The sequence below is a fragment of the Lampetra planeri genome, chromosome 62 (genome assembly GCF_965212315.1).
Source record: "Lampetra planeri chromosome 62, kcLamPlan1.2.h2, whole genome shotgun sequence".
NCBI classification, from domain to species: Eukaryota; Metazoa; Chordata; class Hyperoartia; order Petromyzontiformes; family Petromyzontidae; genus Lampetra; species Lampetra planeri.
Genome location: NC_136168.1, coordinates 4131474 through 4158776, shown reverse-complemented (window position 1 = coordinate 4158776; position 27303 = coordinate 4131474). Strand labels below are relative to the sequence as shown.

Sequence of the window (27303 nt, the reverse complement as noted above, 5' to 3'; positions counted from 1 at the left end):
ACTCACCCACTCACACACCCACACACTCACCTACTCACCCACCCACTCACTCACCAACTCACTCACCCAAACACTCACCCACTCACTAACCAACTCACTCACCAACTCACCCACTCACACACCCACTCACTCACCTACTCACCCACCCACTCACTCACCAACTCACTCACCCACCCACTCACTCACCCACTCACACACCCACTCACTCACCCACTCACCCACTCACACACCCACTCACCCACTCACACACCCACTCACCCACTCACTCACCTACTCACCCACCCACTCACTCAGAATCAGGGTAAACGCGCAGAACTAGTGGTGGGTAGAGACCAGTCGAAAGAGGTGAGTTTTCAAGACAGGACTTACATATCTCTTGACGACTCTAATTGCCTTATTACCCAAAGGCAACATTAATTCGTATTTAGTTCATCATTATTATTAACTACGCTAGCTTGCCATGGTTAGCTGCAATGAATCTCACCACTCGTGGTCCTGCAAATTTACGTCTTTCGTAGTGCACAGGAGGTAACAATCGCACCGCGTTTCCCGATTTTTCGTTTCAACAAAAAATGTGTCCCCCAGTTAAATCATTTCAATAAAATTTTCCTTTTCGCTCGCACACTTCGCACCGTGACGCCTGCAGGCCCCGGGGTACCGACTCTCGCGTAGCCGGAGCGCTTCCTTGGTGAGCACACTCACCGGCGGCATTGACCAGGGCGTCCTGTCGGATTCGAACCGCAAACCCTATGCCAACAATGTTTATGTACGCACGTATGTACGTGCGTTGAACTTCTTTCGCACCGTACGTAGCCGACCGTGCCGAATCGGAGATGCGGGGGAAGGACACCAACCTAAACACAAAAAAGCAGCTCTAAAGAAATTAGTTTTTCAATTTAGAACAATGAGCTTTGCTAAAGTGAGCGAGTCGCCTGCTCTGGTCGACTTCATCATCATCATCATCATCGTCTCTGTGTAGCAGAGACAAAGGCGTCCTCCCTAGGGCACGGAGAATCATCGGGGCCACTGCCCCGGACCCCGTGATTAAACTACAAACATTTTCATTTTACCAGTAGGCGTCAGGGTCAAGATGGAACCCACGACCTCCTGTAGACCAGGCGAGGTAGTTAACATCTCCTAGCCACCGTGATGATGATGATGAGAGAGAGACGCAAACTCCAAATATACAGCAGCAGGCGTCATGCTCGGGATCGAACCCACGACCTTCTGTACACCAGGCGAGGTAGTTAACATCTCCTAGCCACCGTGATGATGATGATGAGAGAGAGACGCAAACTCCAAATATACAGCAGCAGGCGTCATGCTCGGGATCGAACCCACGACCTCCTGTACACCAGGCGAGGTAGTTAACATCTCCTAGCCACCGTGGCGCTTTGGGAGAGACCCCACCGCGCTACGACATCACGGTGTCGGATGTAATAATTTATGTTTCGTTTTAAGTCTTTGGGGAGTGGGTGGGTGGGTGGGGGGGTGACCCACACGGCGTGATTTGCCCCGGGCCCCGCACCCCCCACCGCCCCCCCTCCTCCCTCCCCCCACCTACGGACGGCCCCGAGTAGAGAATCCGTGGCCGGATCGGAGACGCGAGGTTTTTCAGGCCGCAAGTCGGCATCGTCGCATCGCGGGACACGCTGCCGGACCCCGGTAGGCGCTCGCAAACAGCCCCTTGCCGGGATGATCGTGGCCGATGAACCCGGCGGCCCCGAGTTCGATTCCCGCTCACGGCCAACACCAGCACACGATTAATCTGAACCGGTCCTGGGTCTCCCCGAGGTCACCCACCCCCTCGTGTGCCACAGTGCCGGTCTTCCTAGGTGCCGCTCGCTAACAGCACTTGCCCCGGCAGATCTGTGCAGGCTATACGGGGGGTCTTTGTCTTAGTGTGTCAAACACCCGAATTCGTAATGAGCGAAACCGATTTAAACCGTAACGGAGTATTCCGAGAGGGAGGGAGAGAGAGGCAGAGAGAGGCAGAGAAAAAAAAGTGCAATTCTCGAATTGGCCCCGACTCTTGCAGTGACGTTGTTTGGAGGCTGCTGTGAGGGTGGGATAATGTTGGCACGTGTTCCCTGCAATGCTTAAACATCGCCGCTGGGGAGACAAAGGCGGCCGAGCGTTGTGATGGCCACCCACCCCCCCCCCTGTCGTTAACCGTGACCGGCCTTCATAGGTGCTGCTCGCTATCAGAAATTAAAATTAATAAAACGTCGTGATTTTTATTGTTTTATTTTAATTAATTTTAATTTCATTTTTTACCTACGTGACTTTACCGAAAGAACTAAGAGTCTTCAGGTGAAGACGGAAGCTTGTGTTGCCTCCGAAACGTCGTGATTTTTATTGTTTTATTTTTATTAATTTTAATTTCATTTTTTACCTACGTGACTTTACCGAAAGAACTGAGAGTATGGCTTTGTCTCGCTTTACTTATTTTCAAACGTGTTCATTCACTTCGGCTTCTTCGTCTTTGCTAGTTTTAACGTTAAACTCATTTCACCGCCTCTCCCACCCACGCATTGCGCGCCTGAAAACGATCGCTTAAGGCCGCTTGAAACTTTTAAAATTGTTGTTGTTATTATCACGTGACCCCCGTGACCTTTTGAGTGGCAATGTAAAAAAAACATACGGGGGGTGGCCCACAAGTCAGGACACATGAGGGTTGTTTCACTTATGTTGACGCTGGCATTGAAAGTTTGTTTTGTATTGTTGTTGTTTCTTTAAGTTACTGTTGTATCTAACATCGTCGGTATTCGCACCGACTTTTGTTGCGAGTCGTCTATCTGCGCGCGGTCAACCTCCAACGCGCCGTTGACAAAACGTCGGCCGAGGAACCCGGTGAGCGAATTGAGTCGGCAGAAAAAACGACGATAACCCATTAACGTCTCCAAGATTACACACCCCAGTGATTGCGCGATCTTACATGCACCGCGGGCAGATGATCATCTTAACAACAACAACAACAACAAATCCTGCGTTCGTTTCAAAAGAAAAATCATGTATTAATGTTGGCGGAAGTACGGTCTGAACATTCGTTGAAACGCATTAAAACACATTGTCCTGCGGAGGATGCTGGTAGGAACGTTGGGTTGCTCGGTCAATGGCCAGGGTCAACGGCGGCGTGGTGTATTCCGCAAATATGCCCGACTGTGAGGGCGGGCACAAGCCGGCGTGAGTAGGTTAAACGTTGAGTTTTATACGGGCACCACGGGGTGACCAGCCCCTCCCCACCCAGCCCCACCCCTCCCACCCTGCCCCTCCCCTCCCCACCCAGCCCCTCCCTCACCACCCAGCCCCTCCCTGCACGACGGACGGACGGACACAATAATCCCCTGTGGACTGGTGGAACCAGGTGGTTCCTACCAGTATAACCTTGCGTGCTTGGTTAACATAGCTATAGCCTACCCTACGTGTCCTGACTTTGCGTGTGTGTGTTTAGTTGCCCCCCCCCTCCGCCCCACGCACCTACTATAAGCACGGTTGGTGACGTACGGTGCGAAAGAAGTTCTACGCACTGCAAATACTAACGACTGTCAGTTCGTCTTCTTGGTTCTTTCGGTAAAGTCGCGTAGAAGGGAAATAATAAAATGATAAAATTAAACATAAAATAAAAATTCTCACGACGTTTCGGCCACAACACAAGCAGCCGTCCTCAGGTGAAGAAACACAGCTGTCGGAAAGACAGCGTCCCAATGAACACCGCCAAGCTTGGCAGCGTATATTTAATCTGGGTCGGGGGGAGGAGAGCGCCTTGACAAAGGAGTTTACATATCAACAGCGGAATTAAGCATATTGATGGAAAATGCAGATATGGGATTAGTCACTCCTTGTGGAATGTGTAGGTGGTGGTGGGGGGGGTCTCAAAGTCATATTATGCTCGTGTATTATGTAGGATTAGCAGTGATAAAAGGAGGAAGTAGGATTAGCAGCAATAAAGGGAGGGAGATTTTAATCGTAAGGAGCTGCAGCAGCCAAAACCACCGCGTATCACGCTCCTGCATTATGTCAGTTCGCCAAAATCGGTTTGGGCAGAATGGCGAACGCGTTGATGAGCCGTGGAACGATGTTGACACCGGCCCGTGAGATGCTTTGCATTTTTGAACGAAAAATTCCGATGAAACAGATGGTGCCGAATTCTAGATTTGAAGTTTTCGTGACTGCAAGGATTCATACTCTTTGTTTTTTTCGGTAAAGTCACAGTGTGGCTCGCACTTAAGCGGTTATGCTTTCGCTAAGTTGTCCCCAACCTGAAGAAGGGTGCTTGTGTTGCGCCCGAAACGTCGTGATTTAATTTATTTTTAAAATGTACCTACGTGACTTTACCGAAAAAACCAAAGATGGTGCTTCGATTGAAAACTCATCTGTTTTGAACTTATTTTTCATCTTTTTTTTGGCGTCCCATGGTCTAGCATCGTTTGAGACGAGGCTCAAAAGAAAGCTGTCTCTGGTGTGGACCAATCAGTTTCAAGGACAATGCATTATATACCATCAGAGTGTGTTTTTTGTTTGCATTCTGACCACAAGCATTGTGGTTAATGCACACATGATTCCTTGTAAAAAGGTTTCAGTTTGGTGTTTTAACATCTTAACACATCTGTTTTGTTGCCGGAACAAAGGGGGGAAACCTCTTCTCGTCTTTATTTTTGTTGTCTTCAGTTTCTTGTCCTTCCCCCTGTCCGCCCGAACCTCCAGATTAGCGCGGTTGGCTACGTTCGGTGCGAAAGCAGTTCAACAAACAAATATAAATATGATGGGTTCTAGCCTGAGACTGAAATGCACGTCATCCCAAGCGCATGAAATCAATCGATCGATCAATCAATCGATAAATCAATATATCGATCAATCGTTAAATCAATATGTCGATCGATCGTTCGATCAATCAATCGATCTATCGATCAATCGATCAATCAATCGATCGGTTCACCTCTACGGCGTGACGAAGGCGACACTACTATACAACGGAGGAAATATTTTCGCTGCCCCCCCCCCGTCCCCCCCAGCCCCCCCCCCCAGCCCGCCTAGCCCCACCAGCCCCCCCCCGTCCCCCCCCAGCCCCCCCTAGCCCCACCCCCCCTCGATGACAACACGCATTCACTTCTCTCTCGATCTAAATGCTTCATATTACCGGAACGCACACACACACACACTTGTTTAAAACGCAGCTTTGCGGTTTCGATTAATTCATTTTAGAGACTCGGGGAGGCGGTGAGAGGGGCTTTCAGATCGTGGGGTTCGGGGTGGGGGAATCAGGGGGTAGATATGATCAGAGCACGTGTGTTTGCATGTTCACCACAAGTACCCGTGCGTGGTTAATGCGTAACTTGATCCCTTGCGAAAGGTTGCCAGCAAACGGGGGGTAAAACCTGCTGTTATTTTTGCACAATCAGGGGTATAGTAGTAGGTTTTTACCCTTTTAAACTGGTACAAAACTGACACCTTTATTCAAGGCATCATGTTTGCAATAACCACAACACAAGTAGTCAAAAAAGCAAACAAAAAGAAGCAACTCTGATAATGATAATAATATGCACTGTCCTTGAAGTTGATTGGTCCACACCCGAGACGGCTTTCTTTAGAGTCTAGTCCCCATTGGTGCTGGACCAGATGACACCAGAAGGCGTACAACTCAAACACAGTGCAATATCAGAGTCTTGAGAGCTCGGGGTAAGCATTTACACTATGAGATCTCTTTTACCAGTACCAGTTTAAAAGGGTAAAAACCTACTACTATATTTTGCCACTGGTAAAAGAGATCTCATAGTGAATCAGGGGTATAGTTTTAGGTACCAACTTAATTTAAAAAAACATTTTTTTTCAATTTAATTACCACGAGTAAAACATTTCAACAATGTCCGAAACAGAGAGATATAATAACAACGACAATAAAAATAATGTTAATAAAATCGTCGACATTAATTGCGGGATCGATCTACACCCGCACAAGACCCTGACAACCGATGCCCCTGCACCCGCACCAGACCACGTCTCTTCATTTTTATTTTAAAATTCCACGCTTTTCTCTATAATCAATGTGTTGCTTGTAAAATACGGTTCTAGCCGATGATGTATGTCAATAAATTACACATTTACTCCAAGGTCGGCTCACCGTGGTTTTTTTGTTGTTGTTGTTGTTCGATGTTGTTCGTATTTAACAGCACCCCCCCCCCCACCTTACTCCCCTACCCCCCCACCTTAGCCCCCCATCACCACCCTACCACCCCCCCACCTTACCCCCCCCCCCCCCACCATCACCTTACCCCCCCCCCCACCTTACCGCACCACCACCACCTTACCCCCCCCCACCTTACCGCACCCCCACCACCACCTTACCCCCCCCCACCTTACCCCCCCCCCCACCACCTTACCCCCCACAACCACCCTACCCCCCCCACCTTACACCCCCATCACCACCCTACCCCCCCAACTTACCCCCCCACCCGCCACCACTCCCCCCCCCCCCCTCCCACCTGAATCTCACTGCCCGACTCGCACCGTTCGGGACAGCAGAGCTCGCGGACGGCCAACGTGGGTGGGGGTAGAACAAGGCCAAGGCGCAGCCCTGCAACTGCTCACTCGCTCCGCTGCTGGCGGAAGGCGCCTCCAACTGAGGAGTTCTCCTCGGTTGTCATCGCCGTCGCAAGTCGTGATGTCCACTGCACGTGACGTGATTTCTTGACACTTTCCCCTCTGCCTTGTCGTGGCAATATGCTCAAGTAGTGTCATAGTTGTGTAGTGTATAGCGTAGTGTACAGTAGTGTACAGCGGTGTAGTGTGATTCTAAATGTGGAGGGGAAAACCGGAGGACCTGGCAAAAAAAATCCACACGAGTACGTGGCGAGAGACACGCAAAATTCCGAATACACAGCAGCAGGCGTCGGGGTCGTGATCAAACCCACGACCTCCTGCACACCAGGCGAGGTGGTTAACATCTCCTAGCCACCGTGATGATGATGAGAGACAGACACCGCAAACTCCAAATATACAGCAGGCATCGTCAGGGTCGGGATTGAATCCACGACCTCTTGCATGCCAGGCGAGGAAGTTCAACTTCCATGTAGGATAGAATCTACACACGTGTAGTGACGTAACACATTCCTGCGGAGGGAGCTGGTAGGAACGTTGGGTTGCTCGGTCAATGGCCAGGGTCAACGGCGGCGTGGTGTATTCCGCAAATATGCCCGACTGTGAGGGCGGGCACAAGCCGGCGTGAGTAGGTTAAACGTTGAGTTTTATAAGGGCACCACGTGGTGACCAGCCCCTCCCCACCCAACCCCACCCCTCCCACACCCCACCCTCCCCACCCAGCCCCTCCCCACCCTCCCCACCCAGCCCCTCCCCACCCAGCCCCTCCCCACCCAGCCCCTCCCCAACCTCCCCACCCAGCCCCTCCCCACCGCTTGTGTTGCAATCGAAACGTCGTAGTTTATTTTCTTTGAACCTATCGACGTGACTTTACAATATGAATTCCTGCAGTCGCGAAAGCTTTAAGTCAAGACTGTTGAGGCATAGTGCTGTTAGCAACACCTACGAAGGCCGGCACGGTACACGAGGGGGTGGGTGGCCAGCACCACGCACGACCGCCTTTGTCTCCCTAGTGGCGATGTTTACACACCGCACTAGGTACGCATTTGAGGCTGAGTCGACCTAGGAGAGGCCCAGGACCGGTTCAGATAATCGTCACTGGTGTTGGCCGTGAGCGAGAATCGAACCCGGGTCGCCAGGTTCGTAGCGCAGCGCGCTAACCGCTACACCACCGCTCATCCCCCTACACCACCGCTCTCACACGCACACTGACACACAACCGCATTTGTATTCACGTTTGTCGATTCGATTTTTATTCAATCACGTTTCAAGTGGGCACTGCAGGTGTTCGCACACAAGGGTGCGTCGGTCGCCGACAAAACAGAATGTGTTTTTTGGCTTCGAGGAAACAACATTCGAAGGAATCGCGTGCATTTTGGTTCTCGTTACTTTTAAAACTCCCCGACTAACCAACAACAAAAATGTATCAACAGATTCCCGGCTGACGTCGACGGGGGCCCCGATTGGTGTGTTGTGGGGCCCGTGGCGGTGGTGGCGTTAGTTCAAGCCACTGCTGCTGCTACGTCGTCTGTGCTGCATACAGGTCAGAGGTCGCAAACGGGTTTTGATTCCTTACCCGTACCCGGCCGCACCAGGGTCGCAATCGGGTACCCCGTACCCGTACCCTACCCGATACCCGGCTACCCGTACCCAGCCGGGTATCGGGTAGGGTACGGGTACCCGATTGCGACCTCTGGGATGAAGCCATGTTGCAGGCGCGGGTGGGTTGATTCTAGGAACTTGAATTGTAAGAGACAAGACGTTGGGAAATGAGTGACAAACGGTGACTCACCAGTGACTCACGGTCTACCCGTACCCGTACCCGGCCGCACCAGGTACCCGTACCCGGCCGGGTACTGGTAGCCGGGTATCGGGTAGGGTATGGGTATCGGGTACCCGATTGCGACCTCTGATACAGGTTTCCCTCCCTCTCGCTCGACGCGGTAGTAGACGCGGTAGTAGACGCGGTAGTAGACGCGGTAGTAGATGCGTTCTCAACAACAAAAACCAAGAGGGAGTCACGGACCGCAACGCCGCTCAACCCACAATGCACCGCACGAGGAGGCAGCTTCGTAGCGCATACAGCATGAACACCGTACACACAATGCTGTATCTGTGTGTATCGCTGTGGGTGTACTTCTAGGCTCATGTCTCTGTATGTATCTCAGTGTGAGACAGTACACAGTACGTACACACACACACAGTACACACACAACGTTGTCCCACGTCCGACCACAGAGCCGCATGTGGAGTGAATTCAAATCGCATAGTATAGCAAATTTTGGGTTCCAGATTTTGAGGTTTTTACACCGCAAGTCTGCAATGCCTTCCAGCCAACACACGAATGAGCTCCCCCCCCCCCCATACACACTGACCAGGAGTGGTAAAGTATTGTCGAACAATCCCGACGGGAAGGCCATCGATCATCTCGGCGGTGGATTTTTACTCCGCGCGTGAAACAGCAGAAATACACACACATTGCTTTCGCGAGCCATATTATCTATAATACAGGTTTTTTATTTTTTCGGTTAGAGCACATAAATGTGTCGTTAAACCTGCCACCACCCGTCACGTAAACAGAACGTGGCCAATTCGTTACTAGTACAGCACCACCGGTTGTGTTGTAGAGTAAATCCACAACATTTACAACCTCAGTACGACGTTTCGCCAATTATGGATAAAGCTGGTTGTAATTACTGGCGAAACGCCGTACTCAGATTGAAAATATTGTGGATTTGCTCTCCAACACAACCGGTTAGTGCTGTACTCGTAACGAATTGGCCACGTTCTGTTCACGTGACAAACCTTACTAATTGGCCGTGTCGGGTGGTGGCGGGTTTAACGACACACATTTCTATTTACGTGATCTAACCCCAAAAAAACAACAACAACAACCTGCGTTATGGACCACATTGCTCTATGGCGGGGCATCTCTCGACGCTATTGCCGAACGATTGACGCGGGCGCCGTGTGTTTCTTTCGTCGCGGCCCCAGACGCACGCACGCGGTCAGCTCGGCAGAAGGCGATGTCACGGTCGGCAACTCACCAAGGACACGCTACCCCCCACCCGCCCCCCGAACCACGGCCGGAGCGAATCTGCTGGACCACGTCGTGAGCCGAACGACGAAGCAACGTTGCAGCAACGTTGCAGCAGCGACAGAAATAACGATGTCACGGGACCTTTATTTTGTTGTTGTCACCAGTATCAAAGTATGAAAAATGATAGGTTTTGACCCTTTCTGCCAATAAAACAGGAGTTGTGGAAAGATGTTCAAACACCAAGGGGATAGCTTTTTGCAAGTTCTGCATTAGCCACATACAGGACTTGTGATGAACATGCAAACACGCCGAGTTTGCGTAGGTTCATGCACTACTCTCTTCCTTGCAAAAGGCAACAAAAATTTGCTGTTTGAACATCTTAACGCCTCCCGTTTTATTGCAAGAAAGGGCAGAAACCTATTCTCAATTTTTGATGATGCCAACTTGCAACGCCACCGCCGCTGTGCGGCGTTCGCTTCTCGCTCTCGTAGAGAAAGAGAGAGATGACGACGATGTCGACTCGGAGAGGCGCGAGGAGGACGAGGAGACGCCACAGGCGAGCCGGGGGGGGGGGGGGGGGCAGTCAGAAGGTGCCAGCGATTGCCCAAGCTCTGCGGTCCTCTACGTACGAAGGTGCTACTGGCCAACTCTTTGTACTTGCGGCGGTAAACCGGAGCGCTCAGGAGAAAACCCACGCGGGCAAGGGAGAAACACTCGATCCCGTGCAGTCGGAACAGGTGGGAGAGGCCACATTTCTGCTGTTACCTCCTGGCGAGCCAGGGGTGCACACACCGGCTCCTCTGTGACATCCACGGGAACGGAGTGCAGTGATCCACCACCAACGTCGTTCATGCGATGCACCAAAAACCGGTGCTGCGATGCACCAACATCCGTCAAATGGGTGAACGAAAAAAAAATTCTTAAACATGGATTCGCTAACATCTGCTTCAAGTCACCAACGTTTTTTTTTTCTCTATATACCAAGACGAACTTTTGGGGATTTAAAATGAAGGGGGAAAAAAAACCACGCAACTCTACACACGAATACGTGGCCATGTGATTTTATATTCCTGGGGCGTGCACTTAAAACAGGTTAGACCTCTTGCCGACCGCAACGCTGTCGCATTTTTTTCGTTTGTTTATTGTCACGAACGATGGGTGGGGGATAGACATTTATAAAAACGCACGCACCAAAAGGTGGAAAAAAGACGCATTTGAGGATTCACTCGGTAATTGCTCGATCGGACATACGCTGTACAAAAAAAGGCATTTGTGATCATTGATACCTACGTGAAGATGAGACTCGCGATGTCATTTTTATTATTTTTTTTCTTTCGGAAACCCGGTGCTTGCGTTTTATTACTTAGATGGGAATGTGTTTTTTTTATCAAAGGTTGCTCTTTATCGTGTGCTTGTGATTTCAGTGGTTTGTTTAAAAGAGTCACTCGCAAACAACAACAACAAACCATTCGGACAAGTGCAGACACGAAATCCAGCCGAGCACTTTTCTCCCCAGCCCTCCCTTAAAAACAATGAATTCTCAAAGCGGCTGCCTCGGACTATTCCAAATTAATCCCAAACCAAAGCGAATTTCTCCCATCGGCGCCGGCGAGAGCGTGAGCACGTTCCCCACACGCCAGCTTTGTCCTCCCGACGCGATTGAAACACGTGGATCCGGATAGTTTCTCCATCGGGAGACTTAAAAGTGTAATTGTCAAGTAAAATAAAAACGTGCTCGCGATCAGACTTCGCAGGAGAGCGTAATGACGAGCCTCGTGACGATTACCCGATGCCAGCCGAGATGGTCTCGCGGCGCGAACATCGGTAGCTGTACGCACGCGCGCGCGTGTGTTGACGTTGAACTTCTTTCGCACCGTACGTAGCCCAGCCGTGCTTATCGGGGGAAACCAAACAAAACCATTTCACACACCCGCGCGTCCCCCCCCCCTCCCCAAAAAATAAATAACTTTACATCCTTCACCTCTATTACACTGGTGGCAACGTTCACCGCCAGTAAACAAGATACAAGATCCCCGGCAGACCTCCCCCGCCCCCCCCCCCCTGCACCCCGCCGGCCATCCCCAACCCTTCAGCATCGATATCATCCAGCGGTAAAAATTCAACTCGGCTTCGTCATCACGTAAGCAACGGGGACCCCCCCCCCCATCCCCACCCATTCCGCCGGTACAATCGAGGGTCAAAGGAGAGGGCTTCCATATAAACGAAGACATTATCCCTGCACTTTAACTCGCGCCCGACAAGCAACTCTTGTTGCAGCTTCATTATTTTCGAAGGCGTAAACCTCCCGGCGGCGTTCGTGACAACGACCCGCGGACCCGCTGCGGACAGTGCGCGTCGGGTAAAAAGTGCGAGCCCCGTTACAAACTCAAAAATAAAGAAAATAAAGAAATGGTCGCAGAAGCCTTTCTCAAGGGGGGTCCCGCGCCTTGAAAAATAATTTCACGACGTGGACGGCGGCCTTCCGAGCAAGCGCGGGCAGCCGCCAATCGGGACGCAACGCGGAAGCGATTCAAAGGAACCCAGGTTCACCTTTGAACGGCGCGATTGTAACAGAACCCGACAAACGCCACGCGGGAACACGTCCCCCCCCCCCCCCCAACTTCGCGATTCCACTCGTCCATACCGTCACAATTCCCCTCTCGTCCACGGCGACGCGCGAGTCGGGACAACGCATCCGCGCGCACCGTTCCATCCCTGCCCAATGAAGAATCACTTTGCTTTCACACCTTGCCATAAACGCTCGGCAGGGGCAACGTTTCGAGGAACGCTCGCGGCCAACGTAACATCCACTTTGGAGGTGCAGAGGGATCGCTGGAGCCCAGCGAGACTCCGACCTCTTGCACGCGAGCGATCGGCCGACGCGTGCAACGCGAGTCGACGCGACCCGAACCGTAGCATCGCTAGCGCACGAAATGAACGTCGGCACGCGACACTAAGTTCGTCGCCAGGCTCCGCCGTCAGAAACGTGAACGGCGAATCAAATATCGCGGCCTTCACACGTTTGTCCCTCCGCGTTCAAAATAACAAATAAGTATAACCCGTAAAAACAAAGTTTTTCACTATAAATCCTTTATATGCGTGGCAGCGAACTTAATATAAAGGATTTAAAAATATATTCGCCTGTGGAGGACGCGGGGATCGATCCCGCGACCTTTGGCATGGGAAGCGAGGGCGCTACCAACTGCGCTACTCCGCCACGGCCTGTGAAGGGGTTACGCTCTGGGCTCTTTTACTGTGACGTTCAGCCAAAGCCAAGAATGAGCTCTTTTGAATATATGTAAAATATTTTTTTTTTGCCTAAAAAGTGTAAAATTTTGGGAATTTTTTTTCACGAACATTCATTGTCTGGCACAACGAGTCTGTGTGGGAAATGTCAGCTCGATTGGATCACGGGAAGTGGGTTAAAAAACGACCGAAAGATTTGCACGGTCCTAAGCAAGCAAGCAAGCACGCAAGCAAGCGAACTTAATATAAAGGATTTAAAAATGTACACAACCCTTCAGCTGCACGGGCTACCTGGGAGTGCACCGCATCGGCACAGAATTGGTTCAAGGGGAGCACAACCTCTGGATCGGTTTTGACATTTGGTGTCTCGTCAGGGGTCAGGCTTACTTTGAACCAATGCTCGTGAACTGCCAGATGGGTTCAATGTCCATTCATCCAGAGCCATACAAATCATTTTATTCACACACACACACCAATACATTGCACACATGCACATTAGTACATACACACACACACATTACTACATACACACACACATTACTACATCCATACACTCACACTGCTACATCCACACATTACAAAATGCACACACATTACTACATCGACACAAACTACTACATCCACACACATTACTACATCCACACACACACTACTAAATACACACACACACACTACTAAATACACTAACACATTACTACATCCGCACACATTACTACATCCACACACACACTACTAAATACACACACACATTACTAAATACACACACACACTACTAAATACACACACACACTACTAAATACACTAACACATTACTACATCCGCACACATTACTACATCCACACACACATTACTAAATACACACACACACTACTAAATACACACACACACTACTAAATACACACACACATTACTACATCCGCACACATTACTACATCCACACACACACTACTAAATACACGCACACATTATTACATCCACACACACACTACTAAATACACACACACACTACTAAATACACACACACTACTACATCCACACACATTACTACATCCACACACATATTACTACATCCATACACACACATTACTGCAACGCACACACATTAGTACATCCGTGCACAAACATTACTACATACATACACACACACACATTACTACATATACACATACATTACTACATACACACATACCATACTACCTACACACATACCATACTACACACACAAAAGCAAAGATCCCCCCCTATAGCCTTAACAGACTGTTGTGGCAATGATTGTTAGCGAGCACATATGAAGGCCAGCAAAACACACGAGGGGGTGGATGGTCAGCACCACGCCCTACCACCTTTATCTCCCCGGTGACGATGTTTACACACCGCACCAGGGACTCATTTGAGGCCGAGTTCACCTAGGGGAGGCCCTGGACCGGTTCAGATCATCTTCACTGGTGTTAGTCGTGAGCGGGAATCAAACTCGGCTTCTCTGCCGGGTTCGCAACGGAGCGATTTTGCCCCCCGTTTACGCCCAAACGTCATTAAAAAGAATTCACCTGCCATTACCGCGTGTAAAATCGTCCGATAAGCGAGCGTTTTAGTTAACGTTGCCAACGTGTGGCTCATTAAGTCAGTCACCTTCAGCCAAACGTTTCGACCCACGGCCGAACCGATGTGGAGCCGTGCCTTCGCGTGAGCGCGGGGGCAACGGTGTGGGGTAGCAAAGAGGTCATCATCTGAACCCCCTCGGCCTGTCCTGGGTCTCTCCCGGGGTCAAGCCAGCCTCTAAACCTGCCACCAACGCAGCCAGTGGACATCAGTAGCGGGGAGACAAAGGCAGGCGAGGCACGGCGGTGACCGCACCTGCCCCGCTCGTGCCCCGCTCGCCAGCCGTAATGGGTGCCCTCTCTGTGGGCTATGAGGAGGAGGTCACGTTCCTCTGTAGTCTACAAGGTCAAGCGGGGGGGGGGAAGAATCTGTGTCCGTGTGAACCTCCGCTCCCTTAATGACAAAACACGAGCGGGGCAGTGTCAACGTCATCGCGCTCCACTTCCGACGCCGTCCCGCGTTCGCGGCGCAAACAACGCAACATCGTCGGGGCGGATGTCCTATCGTAAAAGCAGCTATCGCGATCACGTGACGCGGGACAACGAGGGGCCTACGAGGCTGTGGGCCTGACGGGATGAACAGACGGATGAGGTCGGATTCTCATGCCCTCTCGCGCTCTCGCTCAACCACCCCCCGTCACTCCGCCACGACGTTTCACGTACTTGTCACCCTGCATCTGTCACGCGCTCTCGCGTTACACGCCCGGCTCTGGCACTTTCCCTCCCTCTCTCTCAATCTCCCGCGCCCACCTCTTATAACCTCTCCTCTGCCAAACCCTCCTTCCAATCGCTGCCCTCCCACTCTCGCCGTTGCCCCTCGCTCGGCCCGTCAACACACTCTCTCTCTCGCTGTCTCGCAAGCTCGCACTCCCGTCAGCCCAATCAATGTTCCACTCGCTCAGAAAATTGCTCTCTCGCTTGGTAAGACTCCTCGCTCTACGTCCCCCACCACCTCTCGTCGCCGCTAACCGCTTTGCTCATCCCTTGAGAGGGGCCCACTTGAGGCACGACGAGTCGATGGCCTTGTCGTTCGCCGGCTTGCGGGCCTCCTTGTCGAGCCAGTCGTCGATGATGTCCTAGCCGCGCGCGTGAGAGAGAAACAGCAAGGCTCACGTTAGGAAAATCTGCGACTCGCGTCCAATCGTCTCATTAAACCCTTTCCCATTCCGATGACGTACGCGCGCGCCATCGGTTCCCCTTCCGATTCCGTCCCGGTGACGTACGTGTATGGAACCGCGAAAAAACTAAAATAACTTTATCGGTACTGAGGCTCCCACAAGGCCATGGCGGGAGGGAGGGCGTGTGGCACAGTTTGGCGCCAGCTATCGCAGAGTGCGGCGGTCGCGTCGCCGTGGTTCTCTGTGGTGAGTAAAATGTCTTTAAAATAACTTTATCGGTACCGAGGATACCCACAGGGCCATGCGGGAGGACGTGTGGCACAATTTGGCACCAGCTATAGTAGAACGCGGCCGTGTCGCTCCGGTTCTCTGCGGTAACGTCTTTAAAAACAACGACGCTACGCCTCTGAATAAAATTAACGCTGAACCGTTCACGCGTTCCGAGATTCATCGGTGAACGGGACACCCACCCTGCGACTTGCAGACATCTCGGAATGGGAAAGGGTAATAATAGTTTGCATATTTCACACGTAAATTGGATCAAAATGTAGCTGCACCAAAGTGTTTGGAACCACCGAGTTTCCTGTCTTGTCAATGTAACTTTACCAATTGCAATTTTTTTTTCCCATTTGTAATTGTGGACCTCTTTAGATGTTGCCTACTCCATGTCCCGGGGGGGGGGGCGGGGACCACGTGGATAGTCCGTATACCATGGGGGGGACCAAGGGGGCGGTCCATGTACCACGGCGGCAACCACAAGGACAGTCCATGTACAACGGCGGGGACCACGTGGACAGGGACAGGGACGGTGCGCCATTCATTTCCGGAGTTATTATTTTATGAACTAAAACCTAAACTATTTACATTTTACCAGGCATGGCCCACTGAGCCATACGGCGATTTTTCAGGAGCGACCTGGCCACAAATGATAGCTCAACAAAGTGGCTTTATCACGTGGAAATGTATCGCAGCCAAATACTCTAAAAGCGTGTTTCTAAACGTGGAGGGAAAAACCGGAGAAACATCCAAGCGACCACAGGGAGAACGGGAAAACTCCAAATATACAGCAGCAGGCGTCAGGGTGGGTATCAAACCCACGACCTCCTGTATACCAGGCGAGGGAGTCAACATCTCCTAGCCGTCGTGGCGCATCGGGACGACGGGCAACGCGTCCGCACACGTGACGGCCGTCTTTTTTGAATAAAAGCTCTCAACTGCGAGTGGATGTCAGCTGTTCATCGTCAGCTAAGGGTCACCTCTTTGCCACTCGCATCAAAGGGGGGGGGGGGGGGTGGGGGCTTGTCTCACTGCAACAGCGGGTGTCATGAGGCTAGACTTGATCCCTGCCAGAGGAACATGGAATTTCAGGCGCACTTCACTTTCACAGCGCGGGTAAAAGCCACCGAGGGCCAAATCTCGTCGTGTCTCGCCAGCCGAGCCGGCTGAGCACACACCAGAGGTCGCAAACGGGTTTTGATTCCTTACCCGTACCCATACCTGGCCGCATCAGTCGCAAATAGGTACCCGTACCCGGCCGGGTACGGATTCCCGTTCCCTACCTGTACCCTACCCGAAATGAGTGACAAACGGTGACTCACCAGTGACTCACGGCCTACCCGTACCCGGCCGCACCAGGGTCGCAAACGGCTACCCGTACACTATGAGATCTCTTTTACCAGTGGCAAAATATAGTAGTAGGTTTTTACCCTTTTAAACTGGTACAAAACTGACACCTTTATTCAAGGCATCATGTTTGCAATAACCACAACACAAGTAGTCAAAAAAGCAAACAAAAAGAAGCAACTCTGATAATGATAATAATATGCACTGTCCTTGAAGTTGATTGGTCCACACCCCATTGGTGTTGGACCAGATGACACCAGAAGGCGTACAACTCAAACACAGTGCAATATCAGAGTATTGAGAGCTCCGGGTAAGCATTTACACTATGGCCGGGTACGGGTAGCCGGGTATCGGGTAGGGTACGGGTATCGGGTACCCGGTTGCGACCTCTGGCACACACACAACAACTCGCAGAGGTCAAAAGGTTAACAGTGAAATCCCAAGAGGGGGGCGCGCGTCAAGAACGCTGCGTTATTCACAGCGGCCCTTTTCTTCATCGCCGGCACATTAGTCACGAGAACTTGTTCTGCCGAGGTTTTTTCCCCCGTTTGTAATTACGTGGGTAATTTACCCAAACACCAATTTACGAGCAGAAAAGGGCTGGTTCTGGCCAGACGCGGGGGCCAGTTTTAATTACTCCAGAAAGCCACTTAAGCTCACTGTCGCATTTCATTAGTGCGGCTGTAAAAACATCGTCACGTTGTCCCCCTCCCGCCGAATGTTCTGCCCACCGTTTAGTTTTACTCGTCTTTGACCGCCTTATAGCGCTGGTACGTCCGCGGTCAAAAACGTCAGTCCATACCGTGTCAACACACACGGTTTAACCCCGTATTCTTGTACAGGGCAAATTGAATTTCGATTTAAAGCTTTCGTGACTGCAGGGATTCATCGTCTTGGTTCTTTCGGTAAAGTCACGTAGAATGGAAATAATAAAAAATAAAAACGTAATAAAATAATTCTCACGACGTTTCGGCCACAACGCAAGCAGCCGTCCTCAGGTGAAGACCAGGTCTGTCGAGAAGACAGAGTCTGAATGACACACCCCAGGTTTGGAGCGTCTATTTAAGCTTAGAGTCGCGACTCTAAGCTTCTGCACCTGAGGACGGCTGCTTGCGTTGTGGCCGAAACGTCGTGAGAATTATTTTAATATGTTTTATTTTTATTATTTTATTATATCCATTCTACGTGACTTTACCGAAAAAACCAAGAAGAGGGCAAATTGAGTTTTCAGGTCCATACGGCGTACAGCAGTTTCAATGCGGGCAAACAATGTTTTCATATATTTGTTTGTGATGGGATGAACGATGAGATTTATAAGGACACGGGGTGACCAATAAGGTCTGAAATTGTCTGTAATAAGGTAGGGACTAATCTTAATTTTGGAGCTTTCGTGACTGCAGGAATTATTATTTGTTTCTTTCGGTAAAGTCACGTATAAAGATAAAATAATAAATTAAATAATTGCATACGACGTTTCTCTCTGCCTCCGCCCCCGTCTGTCTATTTAAGGCCACGCCACAGAGACGATCTCCCTCTCTGTACCTGTGTTACTCTCTCTATGTATCTTGGTGATATCTGTCTGCTTATATGTCTGTCTATAGTTTTCTGGTTAGATTTTTTGTTGCTATTTCATTTATACCTGATGATGATTGCTTGTGTTGCAATCGAAACGTAGTATGCTATTATTTAATTTATTATTTCATCTTTATACGTGACTTTACCGAAAGAACCAAAGAATAAGGTAGGGACTGATCAGGGGTTGACAGGTTTGAAATTAGCATGGATTTGGTGACAATCCCATGTTCTTATGGCAGGTATGTCAATCTATGGGGGGTTATTATTCTTTATTACCATACTTCAACACGCTGATTTAAAAGGATTTTTTAAGAGGTGGAGTGGGGGGGGGAAGGCAGAAACGGTGCGGATTTTACTCACCGCCAGAGGTCGCAATCGGGTACCCGATACCCGTACCCTACCCGATACCCGGCTACCCGTACCCGGCCTGGTACGGGTACCCATTTGCGACCCTGGTGCGGCCGGGTACGGGTAAGGAATCAAAACCCGTATGCGACCTCTGCTCACCGCTGACGTTAGCCGTGGCCGGAAATCGAACCTGGACAGCCGGGTTCATAGGGCAGTGCGCTAATCACTGTAACTAAAACGCTCCACCCCAGGCAAGCCTTCATAGGCCTTAAAAGGGGCTCACTAACAGCACTGGCCCCTACTCCCACCACTACTACTGTGTATCAGGATGTATAAGGATGAGTGCAGTAGCAGGCAAGATGTTAACTCCCTCGCCTGGTATACAAGGTCGCGGGTTCGATTCGGACCCTGACGTCTGCTGTATATTTGGAGTTTGCCTGTCCTCTCTCATCATCATCACCACGGTGGCTAGGAGATGTTAACTACCTCGCCTGGTATACAAGGAGGTCGTGGGTTCGATTCGGACCCTGACGCCTGCTGTATATTTGGAGTTTGCGGTGTCTCTCTCTCTCTGATCATCATCACGGTGGCTAGATGTTAACTACCTCGCCTGGTATACAAGGAGGTCGTGGGTTCGATTAGGACCCTGATGCGTGTTGTATATTTGGAGTTTGCGGTGTCTCTCTCTCTCTGATCATGATCATCATCACGGTGGCTAGATGTTAACTACCTCGCCTGGTGTACAGGAGGTCGTGGGTTCAATCCTGACCCTGATGCGTGTTGTATATTTGGAGTTTGCGGTGTCTCTCTCTCTCTCTCTCTGATCATGATCATCATCACGGTGGCTAGATGTTAACTACCTCGCCTGGTGTACAGGAGGTCGTGGGTTCAATCCTGACCCTGATGCGTGTTGTATATTTGGAGTTTGCGGTGTCTCTCTCTCTCTCTCTGATCATGATCATCATCACGGTGGCTAGATGTTAACTACCTCGCGTGGTGTACAGGAGGTCGTGGGTTCAATCCTGACCCTGACGCCCGCTGTATATTTAGAGGTTGCACGTTCTCCCCGTGGTCGAGCGGATATTTCTCCGGGTCCTCCAGTTTTTTCCCTCCACATTTAGAACTAACGTATTCGGCTGCTATGAATTTCCACGTGACGATGAGCCACTTTGTTGAGTTATTATTTGTAATAACCAGGTCTCTTCAGAGAAAAAGATCTCTCTAGGTCAGAGGGCCTTGCCTGACCAAATAAAAATAGTTAGGTATATACGTTGAACTTCCTTCGCACCGTACGTAGCGAACCGGTGATACCGAGTGATAAAGAAGCGAGGTCTCGGTTCGTCTCCACCCCCCGCCACCCCGCCTTCACCTGTCGCTTGAGTACCAGGTGCTTGCCCTTCCAGTACTTGAGCATCTGCAGGTACTGCAGCGTGCTCACGATGTCCGCGGGGTTGATGGCCGTCTCCTGGCTGATCTCTGTGCGCAGCGAGAGAGCGAGCCACAGCGGGTCACGAGTTTGACGGCGCTGGTAATAGAAGCGGTGTCATGTCCGTGAGCTCATACTTTCACGCCAATTGAAAACGGACACGCATTCCGTCACCGTGCGCGCGATTCACATGAAACGCCGCCAAACGCAGCCCACAAATGTCCACGCGCAAACGACGAACACGACTCTAGATTTGAAGCTTTCGTGACTGCAAGGATTCATACTCTTAGTTTTTTCGGTAAAGTCACGTAGGTAAAAAAAATGAAATTAAAATAAAAAAAACTAATTTTAATTTTTGTTACCTACGTGACTTTACCGAAAAAACTAAGAGTATGAATCCTTCTTAGTTTTTTCGGTAAAGTCACGTAGGTAAAAAAAATGAAATTAAAATTTATAAAAATAATTTTAATTTCATTTTTTTGTTACCTACATGACTTTACCGAAAAAACTAAGAGTATGAATCCTTCTTAGTTTTTTCGGTAAAGTCACGTAGGTAAAAAAAAATGAAATTAAAATTAATAAAAATTCTTTTAATTTCATTTATTTACCTACGTGACTTTACCGAAAAAACTAAGAGTATGCCAAACATGACGACCGGAGGCACACAAGCTCCTGGCTCCCTCCGACAAAACGGCCGCGGCGTTTCCAATCCCTCCCTCGGCAGACACGGGGGGGCAGCCTGCGGCACGATCGTCCGAGGAAAGCTGCCCCGGGGGGCGGTTATTACCGCGCCGGGCCGGTAACAAGCGCTCGGTGCGGGGGCGACGCGGTGCGGCGGGCAGGGCGGAGCGACCTACGACCTTTGATGGAGATCTCCTTGCCGTGAAAGCCGTGCAGGTAGCGCAGCACCACGCCCTTCCAGTAGCTGCGGTAGCTGATGAGGCCCAGGTCGGAGAGCGGTCGCTCGGGCGACCCGATCTTGTCCTCCATCTTCGACAGCAGGTAGCCTTCGGGAAGGAAGTGCGGCAAAAGGGGTCGCGGCGGGCGGGGGGGGGGGGCCGGGGCACGGGGTACGGGGTGAGTTGGATTGGGAGCGGAGGAGGAGGGGCGATGGGGTTCGTTAATCGGTCGGGAAGGTGAGCGCTGAACGACGCGCTGACCGATTAGGTCGCAAGGAACCTCGTTCGCAAAGCAGTGCCCGTGGGAAAGGCAATCGCGTGCACGGGAAGAGCTGTCCGTTCACGCGAAACGAGACGTTGCGACGTGCAACGAGACGTCGTTGGTCGAACAACTCCCAACGTAACGATCCCGAAGCAATCGGGAAGCCGGGTGGCGGCTTTGATGTGCAGGGCTGGAAGCAAACGCTCGCACGCCGAGACGCAGCGGCGACGGCTGCGGGACGCGGAGCGCAAGACAAGCGCGCGAACCTTCGGCAGGCCGAGCGGAGGATGGGCTCTCACAAGGACGGCTCGTCCCGGACGCTGTGAGGGCAGCGCAGCAGTCTCCCCATGCTGCCCCCCCCCCCACAGTGTGCATCTCCCACAGTGTGGATTTCCCACAGTGTGGATCTCCCGCAGTGTGGATCTCCCACAGTGTGGATCTCCCTTCCCCCAGACGTCTGTGCTGTCAATCCCCTGCCACTGTTCAAGGTTCAAGTGCACGGTCAAGACCCTCCAGTACACTATTTTTATTCATTTTATTTTCAGAATCATTATTTATACTGCAGGAGGAATCCGATGAGCTATGAAGATCTATTTTTCACAGATGTACAGTCGGGGCGGATAAGAATGTTACAACAACATTTAACGTGGGGGGGGGTGCGGGGCAAATCACGCCGTGTGGGTCACCCCCCCACCCACCCACTCCCCAAAGCCTTCAAACGAAACATAAATTATTACATCCAACACCGTGATGTCGTAGCACGGTGGGGTCTCTCCCAAAGCGCCACGGTGGCTAGGAGATGTTAACTACCTCGCCTGGTGTACAGGAGGTCGTGGGTTCGATCCCGAGCCTGACGCCTGCTGCTGTATATTTGGAGATTGCGTGTCTCTCTCTGATCATCATCATCACGGTGGCTAGGAGATGTTAACTCCCTCGCCTGGTGTACAGGAGGTCGTGGGTTCGATCCCGAGCCTGACGCCTGCTGCTGTATATTTGGAGTTTGCGTGTCTCTCTCTCATCATCATCATCACGGTCGCTAGGAGATGTTTCGGAATCAGAATCTTTATTTATCCTGGAGAAATCCGATGAGCTACAAATGACAGCTCAACGGAGTCGGCTCACCATGCGTGGAAATTTAGAGCGGCCAAATAATCGGAAGACCCGGAGAAAAATTCCACGCGACCATAAGGGGAACTAGCAAAACTCCCAAATCTACAGGGGTCAGGGTTGGGATCGAACCCACGACCACATGCCTACCAGGCGGGGAAAATAACGTCTCGCCACCGCAGAGCTTAAACACTTCCCAACACTGCTGACCATTAAAACACATTCCTGCGGAGGGAGCTGGTAGGAACGTTGGGTTGCTCAGTCAATGGCCAGGGTCAACGGCGGCATGGTGTATTCCGCAAATATGCCCGACTGTGAGGGCGGGCACAAGCCGGCGTGAGTAGGTTAAACGTTGAGTTTTATAAGGGCACCACGGGGTGACCAGCCCCTCCCCACCCAGCCCCACCCCTCCCCTCCCCACCCAGCCCCACCCAGCCCCACCCCACCCAGCCCCACCCCTCCCACCCAGACCCTCCCCACCCAGCCCCTCCCCACCCTCCCCACCCAGCCCCTCCCCACCCTCCCCACCCAGCCCCTCCCCTCCCCACCCAGCCCCACTCTCCCCACCCAGCCCCTCCCTCCCCACCCAGCCCCTCCCTGCACGACGGACACAATAATCCCCTGTGGGCTGGTGTAACCAGGAGGTTCCTACCAGTATAAATATGCCTGCTATTCCTGCACGACGCCGTGAGATGCGTTCACATCTAGACGCTGTGAAAATCCACGTTGTACCCTGCTGCAAATCAACCTCGGCTCATCTTTACATCCCACCGTTTGTATCCACACACGCAAAGACAAAGATCCCCCATGTAGCCTTTAACAAACTGCAGGGGCAAGTGCTGTTAGCGAGCACCTATGAAGGCCGAAACGGTACACGAGGGGGTGGGTGGCCAGCACCACGCCCTGCCGCCTTTCTCTCCCCAGTGGCGATGTTTTTAAACACCACACCAGGTACTCATTTGAGGCCGAGTCGACCTAGGGGCGGCCCAGGACCGGTTCAGATAATCGTCACTGATTTTGGCTTTGAGCAGGAATCGAACTCGGGTCCCCTGGTTTGTAGTGCAGTGCGCTAACCGCTACAACACCGCTCCCCACTCCATGGTGAACAATAAAAAGACAAAGATCCCCCGTATAGCCTGAAACAGACTGTAGGGGCAAGTGCTGTTAGCGAGCACCTATGAAGGCCGGCACGGCACACGAGGGGGTGGGTGGCCAGCACCACGCCCTGCCGCCTTTCTCTCCCCAGTGGCGATGTTTACACACCGCACCAGGTACTCATTTGAGGCCGAGTCGACCTAGGGGAGGCCCGGGACCGGTTCAAATAATCGTCACGAGTGTCGGCCCTGGGCGGGAATCGAACTCGGGCCGCCAGGTTTCGTAGGTCGCCAACGGCCGGACTACCGCTCCCAACACGCACGCATGCACACCCACGTACGCATGCACACCCGCGTACAACAAACACCGCAAGACACCTTTATAGATGAGCGTGACTCATTGCTCGAAGGTAGCGAAAATGCGTCGCAAATGGATGGTTCAAGAAGACGTTCGCGTCTCTCCCCGGGGCAGGTAGAGAGGCGGGGGTGGGCGGGGTGGGGGGCTGAGCCCGTGAGATTCGGTGACACGGCCGGACGACGGAGGAGCGTCTTACCGCTGGCTCGTTGCAGAGGTCTGCGCTCCAAGCACCCCGGGCCGACCCCGTTAACAACGCGCGCGTATAAACCATAAAACTAAAATATGACGCGCCATCGGCTTCGCAGTGGCCGTTAAAAAAATCCTGCGACATTCTATGCATGTGTTTTGAACTTCTTTCATTATGAATGCATGTACGTTGAGGATTATTCGATTCGATCATAGAAAACGTAAGACCCTCACAGTCCAAATTAGAAAAATACAAAACAAAACCCGCTGCTGCACCTTACTGCCACAGAATAAGCGAGAGAGCAGCATCGCTGCCCTCATTCCGCACCGACGCCACACACTTGAAGGCCGGTGCTGTGAGATCAGCTTGTGCCGCACAAGGACAAGCAGCCGCCCTTATATGGGGAGGGGGGTCCCCATAGGCTGACATGCCGCAGCCACGACACGTTTCATCACATTACGAGCGCAAACATAAGTACGAGTCGGATGTATTAAATGTCTGGATTTTTTTTTGCTATTTCTCGCGCAGGGCTTAGATTAAAAAAAAAACCTTCCAACTTTGATTGCGGCAAAGGAAGGCGCGCGTTCCAAGCGATGTCCCGGGAGCTCGTAGCGCGGCGTGGATTTGAAGGCCGCGAGTCCCCGTCTCACTTTCCCTCGGAGCTTTATTAGGGGGATATCTTCAGTGCCAAGAAAACCCTAAGGCCAACTGCAGACTTCCCGGCTCACTGGGGTCACGTTGTGTGACCTGCCCCCCCCGCCCCCCCCCAAAACGCTCCATCAGCCGAGGCCTCAATTTGTCAAAGAGTCTTTACGTCCGCTCGACGGCCGAAATATCAAGGAAGGGAATCCGGCGAAAATAAATTACCGCCGTTGGAATCGCGCGCTACTGATTTCACCCAACGACGGAAGAGCAACACCAAAAATATGATCGCCACGTTTGTATTTCTCCACAATAAAGGTTTATGGTTTAGATCGCGTAAGTATAAATGTCAAATCGCGCGATGATGCTGGATGTAATTACCAACTCAGATTGTAAATGTTGTAGATTCACTCTTCAACACACCAGTGGGCTGAAGTAGTAACTATTTGGCGTTTACGTGACAAATCCCTTACTGATTGGCCATGTCAGGTGGTGGAGGGCTTCGACACATTCATACGTACGCGATCTAACCCAAAAAACCTTCATTATGAATAATACTGGTCGCGAAAGCCTGCTACGTGTTTGTATTTTTAGTCGCAATTTCTTCGGCCCAACAACTCAAGCCAAACGTACGGCCGACTCGCGCTGGGGACTGGTACCAGCAATGTCAAGATCGGCCTCTGTGGACGTGTCTTCGTGTGTCACGTGTGTGTGCGTTGTGCACGTCTGCGTGTATTTGTATGTCCGTGCGTGTTTGTGTACATGCCTCTGTGTGCATGGAGGAGGTTCGTGAAGGACGCAGTTGGAGGCAATCGCCCTCCAGCAACAACGAAGGGCAGAGCAGTGACGCTCACAAACAACGAGCGGAGTGCCGGGCGGCTAAAATGCAGTAAGTTGACGCTGTGGGGAGAGCAGTTGGTGCATCCGCCAGTCATCTCAGTCAGTCCACGACACCTGGGTTTGTTCCGTGACCTCCTCCTGCCAGCGGGCCTTCAACACTTACACGTGGCCTCAACTTGCACCTAGCCTGGCACAACCACCGCGGTGACGTCACCGGCACTCCGTGGTGAACGGCGGTCGTTGCTGTGGCAATTAGCTTCAAACCGTGTACGTTGCACGAAAAAGGGGTCCGTGGCCTTCGCGTCAATTCGCGACAATTCACGGCGAGACAATTACCAACGTTTGCGTGCTCACCCGGGAAAGCTTCACGCCGAGCCTCAAGACTACGACGCTCGAGGGCGTCAGAGACGTCGTCCGAGACCAAACTCCGTCACAAAGCAGGGATGACGGCCGGTGGTCGAGACGCAGAACAGAGCGGCGGGTCCAAAGCAGCAACACGCCCGGGGGAGCAAGTCGCATGCGGTGGTGAAACGAGCACGGCCAGATTGTGCGCGGGAGCCGGACGGATCACGAGGGACGGCGGGGACGCCTCCGTGGAGGCCTTCATCCGACGGTGGATGGGTCGCGGCCGTCGATGACGATGGCGGGTGCGTGCGTGGGCGAGTTCGCGCGTAGGTGCGTACGTGCGTGCGTGGGTACATGCGCGGGTGGGTTCGTGGGCGTGCGTGAACTCACTAAATTCGATGAGCATCTTGCCGTAGCCCTGCCTCATGAACTGCGGCATGGTTAGGATGCACGACACGTTGTAGTTGAGGAACGAGTTCTTCTCCTGCGAAGGGGAAAGAAATCGGGGGGGGGGGGGGGGGGTAGGGTAGAGAGGCTGTAGCGTCGCAGGCGAAACGGAGCGGCGTTCTCAAGAAACAATGGGGGCGAGTGGCTGCGACGCCGCGGGCCAATTACGAGCCCCGGCATCGTTCGATGACCACGGGACACAGCCGCGGGAGGGCATTGCGGCTGGCGCATCACCGTCACCACCACCATCGCCACAGAGGGAAGGCGATGAAACGTACGGTGGTCGTGCAACAACAGCGTCCACTAACCCTCATGCAGCAGCTCCTCGTTCGCTTTGTCGCGGCATCGATCGACGTGGATCGGTCATCCGCCGTTTCATTTCACGTGCGGCTGTCGCTCGGGAGACGTTCGCAGCGCCGTGAGTTTCAATTCGGCCGCGATCTATTCACTGCTGGATGAAAGCCGCCGCCGCAAGCCTTCACCAAGATAATTGTTTTTGTACCCTTTTATCTGGCAACAAAACTGACACCTTTTTTTTACAAGGAGTCATG

The 27303-nt window shown here is 51.9% G+C and overlaps 1 protein-coding gene and 1 long non-coding RNA gene across 4 annotated transcripts in view; one reads left to right on the top strand and one right to left on the bottom strand.

Annotated features, from left to right (window-relative positions):
- Window positions 1-27303, top strand: part of LOC144736716 (uncharacterized) — a 501200-nt gene that overhangs the window by 340701 nt on the left and 133196 nt on the right. The window lies entirely within an intron of this gene.
- The window catches only part of LOC144736671 (histone acetyltransferase KAT7-like), a 51598-nt gene continuing 32116 nt past the window's right edge, over window positions 7822-27303 (bottom strand). For all 3 annotated transcript variants that reach the window (XM_078619247.1, XM_078619248.1, XM_078619249.1), the window contains 4 exons: window positions 26696-26789; window positions 21432-21578; window positions 20515-20621; window positions 7822-15557 (listed from right to left, as the gene is read on the bottom strand). In XM_078619247.1, the coding sequence (XP_078475373.1) occupies window positions 15459-15557; window positions 20515-20621; window positions 21432-21578; window positions 26696-26789 (447 nt within the window). In that variant the 3' untranslated portion in view covers window positions 7822-15458. The remainder of the gene's footprint in view (window positions 15558-20514; window positions 20622-21431; window positions 21579-26695; window positions 26790-27303) is intronic.